At 36.2% G+C, this 7,020-nt stretch overlaps 2 protein-coding genes across 9 annotated transcripts in view; both read right to left on the reverse strand.

Moving 5' to 3' along the window:
* LOC122057077 (CDP-diacylglycerol--glycerol-3-phosphate 3-phosphatidyltransferase 1, chloroplastic-like) lies at positions 1 to 3,385 on the reverse strand. The gene is made up of 3 exons (XM_042619073.1): positions 2,529 to 3,385; positions 213 to 310; positions 1 to 97 (listed from the first exon to the last, which is right to left on the reverse strand). Exons 1-3 carry the CDS (start codon positions 2,944 to 2,946, stop codon positions 41 to 43), a joined length of 573 nt encoding a protein of 190 aa, XP_042475007.1. The 5' UTR covers positions 2,947 to 3,385; the 3' UTR covers positions 1 to 40.
* LOC122057070 (protein ENHANCED DISEASE RESISTANCE 2-like) overlaps positions 1 to 7,020 on the reverse strand; it is a 125,705-nt gene that overhangs the window by 50,360 nt on the left and 68,325 nt on the right. The gene's annotated exons all lie outside the window — the stretch shown is intronic.

Below are 7,020 nucleotides of genomic sequence, written 5' to 3' on the forward strand. Positions count from 1 at the left end.
GGGCCGGGGGGGTGGTGGGGAGGTGATTATAGGGAGGAGCTCAAACCTTGTCAGCTACAGGATCCAAAAATGCACCAAATGCTGTGCTTAATCGCATCTGCAAAACATAGAAGGAGAAAGTTCCTGAGACTAGAATGAGATATAATGGGAGCAATGGAAAGATGCACTTGAGAACTGTGGCATTGAGAATGAATTAATCAGAAGTTAAGTACCCTCCGGGCAATGTAACCATCAAGCCAATCTGTAATTGCTGCAGCAATGAAAATAACGGTTGTTGCAGTTTTTCCCCACCAATCATTCGCGTAAAATGCTAAACAAATTTAACATGTTAGCTTCATCAACATACAGATTGCAGACAGCAGTAAGTGACAGTAAACTAGGCAAAAGATCAAATATAAGAGAAGCACAAGAGCTTTATGCATTTAACAAATTCTCTACTTTTGCAGACATCAAATCCAAAAATGATTATGGAGTTCATACATCAAAATCTAATTTCAGCAGCCAAAAAGAAAGGGGGGGGGGAGAGAGTAATTCTAGGTAAAACTGAAGGACATATACTTCATATGTTGGATCAGCAAGCACTACTTGCTAGCTAAATTAACTGATACAACCAATACTCCTACGGTACAATCTACTAGTATCCATATATATATTCTTCTTTTTCTGCAAGAAAAACTGTTTTCTTAAAGGGCAATATTCAGAGAACATGGACAATCATAGAGAAATATCATTAAAGACTTGAAAGGAGCAGAAAGAGAAAATAAAAACAATCCTAGGCTATGTTAAATCTCCTAATCCCACTCACGTTTACCATATTGTTTAACAAGTGCATTGTTTACCCTCAATATAGCAGGATTTCTTTTTCCCTCGGGGGGTATTTGAAAAACATAATCTATTCAACCAACAAAAGGCTGCAAAAACCTAAAGCATACAAACATAGTTAATTACATAACACACATTACAACAACAATAAGCAAATAAAAACAAGGGCTGCCTCCTTCCCAATTTCAATCTCCATACTTCAATAGACGCCCCTACATACAATGAGTTTCAGCAAGCACGATCTCTAGTCAACCAATCTATTGTAGAGTTAGGAGACCTTCTTCTCCACTGAAATGAGATATGCCTGTGAGAACATAAAGATCTCACCTTCCCAATTAAATAAGAAGTATCTCCAAGGACCTGAGTTTAAAGATGACAACTATACAATAACTAAAGTTTGACCCCCTGAAAATCAAATGCTCACACTGTGTGGTAGCTACACCTAGGCCATAATCAAACCCCTCGAATTCAGCCATCAGGGTCCAAGAAACCAGCAGTCCCTGAAAAAACTAATGGAGGCTCGACCATGTCCACAAAAGACGCAGCGAATTCCCCACCACTCCTAGGTTCCCCAAGCTTCTGCAATCAATGTTAAGTTAAATGGAAACTAGTGGTGGAGGAAATCACTGATGAACCTGTTTGAATGCAAATGGATTATAACATGATCTTTAACACACTTCCTTTCTTGGGGCAAAAAGGTCAATTCAGATAACAATGCAGTAGCTCAGTCCTTTTTTCCTGTTAAAGAAACAGTTGGCTATCTCATAACATTAGAACTAAATGACCAAATCAATAGGACAAAGCCCGATAATTTGCTCTCATCTAAGACAGGTTTAAACAAAAAGACAACAACGAGAATAGTTGTCCATGCATATTTGTAGATGAGACACCAACATGGGTCCACTGACAAAATATATCAGTCAGCTTGCACTTTGATTCAATTTTTGCTGGGACAAGAAGACTGGATATTGGGATGGCAGTAAGTTTTTAACTGTTTTCCCTAACTCACTCCCAACCTTCAAGTGAACAGTAGGAACTAAGAAGCAGGAACAAAGGAAACCTCATCCGACTCCATCATCGAATTGACGGACTGAAGAAACTCTTATGGAAGTCCTGAGTCCTGACAACCAGTAAGAACAAAATGATTACCTAATACCAAGTATGATTTGGGAACTAATTAATCCTGTAATGCAAAATGTCAGAAACTTCTTCCTCAGACAGTATAAAATCTATCTCCTTCAATTTAAGCTTTAGTATTCTATCTATAAAGGAGGGTAATTCAATAAATGTAATAAAAACTTTCGGACCCTTCATGTGATCAATTGCACTTATATGTCATCTCAATGTTGTTCTTCAATCAGCAGAACCAGAAACAGAATCGATTAGTGAGTTGCAAGGGTCGAGTTCTGACATGGTATATTCTTAAGTTAAATCCAAATAATCCCACAGCTGGAGAGAATAAAGGTCAAATTTCCAAAAGGGATTCCTTTTCAGTTTCGTTCACGCAAAAACACAAACAACAGGCATACATAACAAATTCAAGAAACTCAAGGCAGGAAACATTCAATCCGTTTCCTTACTCGGGCATTCAAAACGTTATCAACCAAAACGGAAAGAATGGGAGGGGGGAGAGAGCAATAAAGAAAGTCAGATCTTGCATAGACAATCCATTAATTTTTTCTAGAAGGAAAAAAAAGGGATCATACTGCAAACAAGGAGCGGGACGGCGGCAACGCGACCAAGCGTCAAGATTGTAGGTAATGTAAGCAATTTGGGAGGATGTAGCTGTTGCAATAGGTGGTTGTGGTGGTGATTTTGATTCAACGGCAGCGACGGCAACCGGTCCTTGTCGGTCCGGTAGTCCTTATTCTCAGAACCCATGTCGGCCACAAGGCCTTCGTTCGATCCAGAAGAAGAAGCAGAAGAGAAGGCTTTTTGAGCGGGAGAGAGAGACACCACATCTCTACGGAAGCGCGCATTGGGGTAAGCAATGCCGAAATAAGCGCATGATAGTAGCCTCCAACCATCCCTCCATCCTACCGACAATCGCTCTCCTTTGTCGCCTCTACTACTACTGAGGCCCACCGATCCCTTGGTTTTCGCCATCAACCCCACCTCCACCATTACAGCAGCCTTCGTGGAGGCACCAGCACCAACACTCCCGCTACTGTTGCTTCTGCTATTATTACTTATCCTGCGCACCCCCTCTTATCTATAAAGTACGGTTTCTTGCTGCGAATGGAAGGTACTATGCTTACTTTAATAAGTGCCGCCATGGTGTCTATCTTTACTCTTTTTTTTTTTTTGTGGCAAAAAAATATTACACAAGGCAGGTGCGCGCGCGCACGCACGCGCTCGCACTCTTGTGCTGTGTTGTGTGCTTTGGCTGGCTAGCTGGAAAGGAATTGGGATTGGGATTGGGATTGGTATGGGTATTGGTCCCCTTACACTACGGCTACTACGCCATTAACATGAAGGAAGGGATTCTGACTTCGGAATATCGAAGGGAGCGGGGGAGGTGAGTTAGGGGGAGACGTTGCAGACGGAGACGGACGAAATGGCCTGAAGTGGAAAGCTCCCTTTCTTTTAACTTCCTTGTTTTTATAATTTCTGCCATTTTTAATTTCCAGTCAAAACTACACTTCATAATTCATATATTAACCAAGGGGTCAATGGTTATAGGTCACAAAGAGAGTTGAGTTTTAGTTTTTTTTTTTTTTTTAAGAGAGAGAGAGAGAGAATGTTGAGTTCATGAATCATGACCTCTTTTCATGGGATCCGGGCTCCTATCCTTAGCTCCATCGTTCAGGTCGGCCCATAACTATTTGGGAGAGTATCACATGGTGAGGTAATGATCTAATGATTTAAGAAAGGCACAGAAAACAAGGCATTGACAAAGGCTTAGAGAACGAGGTACCAAGAATCATTGAATCATCACCTCGCGTATGTGACGCTCGCCCAAGTAGCTATAGGCAAGATCTAGGAGTATGGTTATTGAGGAGGTGAGTCGAATCCCTTTTTATGACACCTCTTAATTGTGATAATTGTGAAATTTGAGTAAGGAGGTAATGGCGGGCATAAAAATCTTCTACATAAAAGATAATGACCTGTAGCGGTGCATGCCTTCATTGGATCTTCATTACCATTCATCACTCACCGCAGAGGACTAATAATGGTGCTATATAGAGTGATGACTGATGACAAGTTAACTCCAAATAGCAAACCAACTCAGTGAGACCAGGGCCTAAGGTGTCAAATTGGAGTTGGAACAAAAAATCAAATAAATTGAACCAAATCCAACTAAATGGAATAAATTTACTTCCAATTCAATTTGGAATGTATTCTCTCAATTTGTCTTGTTTTGATTTCTAGTTCGGACAGTTCATATCTACACCAAAATGAAATGGGATGCTAAGATATTATAGAATGTATTTATTAAGACAAAAGATGAATACATGGCCCATGTACTAGTGTGGGTACTAGTGTGGAGCCAATGAAAACGTTTGTAAAAACATCAACATAGATGAAATTTGTTATTTCACGAGAGATGAGACGGTAAATTTTATGCACTCTTTTATCTTGACGCAAGAGCCACGCAAATACGCAATCATACAACATTCTTTTTCCTATAGAATAATATATTGCATTATTGTATTAATAATTTTAAGATTTATATATGCTACATTTATTTTGATATAAGGGGTTCGTACTATTATATTATAGTGTATGAAGTATGAACCTAGTTCGGAACTATAACCAAATTGTGTAAAAACCGAATGAAGAAATCGAATAAGAACCAAAATTGAATAGTTTCATTTTAAATATTGACTTTCACAATCGATTTGATTCTTGATTCGGTTTATATTCACTCCATAAACTCTCAATGTATAGCCGAACCAAATCAATTTACACCCTTGGCTCAGGCCAGTGTCAACAAGTGATACATTACTAAACCGTGACACCCCTAAGTAGATCCATTTAATGTATTAAATTTCATAAGAAAATTAAATACTCAACCTGCTTAAAAATAAGTTTAGATTTTATGAGAAATTTTTAAAATGTTGAATCTTTGTGTTTGATTCTATAATATTCTTAAAATCTTAAAGCTTTTTATTTCAAAATTTAATATTATAATCATCACCACAATAAAGTAGGTTCCATTATCAAATGCCTACTATGACTTTTATGATAGAAAATAAATACCATAAAATAGAAATTACATCACCTCGTAAGATGTATATTATTTATCATTAAAAAAAAAAAAAAATGCATTGGTTATGAATAATTGATTCACAGATCATTATGCATTATTGTCATAAAAGTAAAATTTGTTTGTAACAACTCCTTCCCCTAAAGTATGTACTCGTCATTCACATAAAAAATCATTTACTCATCATTCATAATTTTTCATTTTGCCTTTCTTAAATCATGCAACGTGTTTTTTTTATAATACAAAGAAATAAGTACAACGCTAAAACATCAAATGACAATAATGAAGCATTGGAGGAAACCAATCGCATAATTTTATCACTAGAGCTGAGGAAACGATATAAATGAAAGTCTAGTTGAAGCAGACTATTTCCATGCATATCTGTTGGGAGAATAATTTTGTCACAAATCTAATTGAAGCAAACTATTTCCATGCGTGTCTATTGGGAATGCTGGAGACTTGATCAGTGTTGTAGTTGGTAGGGGGAATAATGTCCCAAACTATTTCCATGCATGTCTCTTGAGAATGCTGAAGACTTGGTTGGTGCTACGGCTTATAGGAGGTGCTTGCAACTGCCACTTACTCAAAAAGTGAGTTTAGTCACTTAGATCTATTTATATATAATGGGAGAGTTACAATCAACTAGTTACAATTTAATAAGCTTGAGAGTCAAGTTGATGATAAAACTAATTACAATATTCTTATGAACGAATATAACAAAACTATCTACTCTCTAGTGGTCTTTTTATTGTGTGTGGCTCTCCTCATCTCTTCTTGGTGATTATCTCTTTTGTGAGATAAAATGAATATAAGATTGAAAACAATAGAGAAGGGTTTTGCAAGAATGGCCTCCCATGACAGATCTTACTTATTAGTAAGTTCACTTTTTCTAAAATATCCCTGCAATGACCAAGGTCCAACTATCACCATGGCACCATTTTTCTTTTATTTGAAAAGTTGTGGCATCATTGCTAAGAAAATTTTAAAAGTAAGGTCATGTTTGTTTCTTTGTAAAAGTTTTCACAGAAATAATATCATATATATAATTTTTCTTTTTAAGTTTTTTTTTAAGTAAAACAAACATAGCCATTAATGTTAAAAAGTTGAGGATAATGATATATTTGTGTGTTGCTAGTTTACGGTAATTAGACTGTAACTTAAGCAATACCCATTAAAATTCGTAGAGTACTCATCAAGGGTTGTGTGCTTCTATTTAATCTTTCATGTTGATATGTTGACAAGAGAGAGAGAGATTTAAGTTAATATTCCATATATATTTTGGTGGAACAAATGGCCATGACACGAGAGTTCTATTTCGCTCACATGAAGTTCTTTTTTATTTTCTTTCCCTTATTCTAATGACTTGAACTCCATGTGGATGATACCATGCATGCTCTCTACCATCGTTGGTGTAAAATGCAAATTCCCTCCACAGTTGTATAACAGGGAAATTCAGTTAAGAAAAATTTAATATCATTTTAGTGGCACTAACCTACTAACAACAGTAATACAAGGTATTCTACCATAATAATAATAATAATAATAATAATAATAATAATACAAGGTAGATACGAGACAAAGAAGTTGATGTTGAGAATTCACTGTCCAGGACTCCAGGCGGTTACTCCATAGGATCTATCTATGAGATTGTTATTATTATTATTTTATTTATTTTGTTTATTTAGAAATCTATGAGATTATTTAATAATATAAATATTAGATTCCACGTGGCATGAAATATCTAGTCAATAGTATTATAAAGACAACATCATCATAAAGAAAAAATTAACAACCATTTCAATATATAAATGCTCAACATAAATAATTTTTTTTCCCCTGTGACAGACATAAATGATTTCAATCCAATCATTTTGCTTAAAGTAATCACTTTAAACAAATGAAGGTAAGTAGGCTTTCAATCGTTTACCAAAAACAAAAAAAGTTTTCAATCATATCAAAGAAAAAGAGAAAGAAAGAGAAAAAAAAAA

This window comes from Macadamia integrifolia, chromosome 12 (genome assembly GCF_013358625.1).
Source record: "Macadamia integrifolia cultivar HAES 741 chromosome 12, SCU_Mint_v3, whole genome shotgun sequence".
NCBI classification, from domain to species: Eukaryota; Viridiplantae; Streptophyta; class Magnoliopsida; order Proteales; family Proteaceae; genus Macadamia; species Macadamia integrifolia.

Excerpts from the sequence above, each read along its gene's own strand:
- LOC122057077 (XM_042619073.1), bottom strand. The coding sequence starts at position 2,946 with ATGGTGGAGGTGGGGTTGATGGCGAAAACCAAGGGATCGGTGGGCCTC. Across the intron at positions 311-2,528 it reads CGTCCCGCTCCTTGTTTGCA|CATTTTACGCGAATGATTGG; the intron begins GTATGATCCCTT and ends AAATTTGTTTAG. Across the intron at positions 98-212 it reads ATGGTTACATTGCCCGGAGG|ATGCGATTAAGCACAGCATT; the intron begins GTACTTAACTTC and ends TATGTTTTGCAG.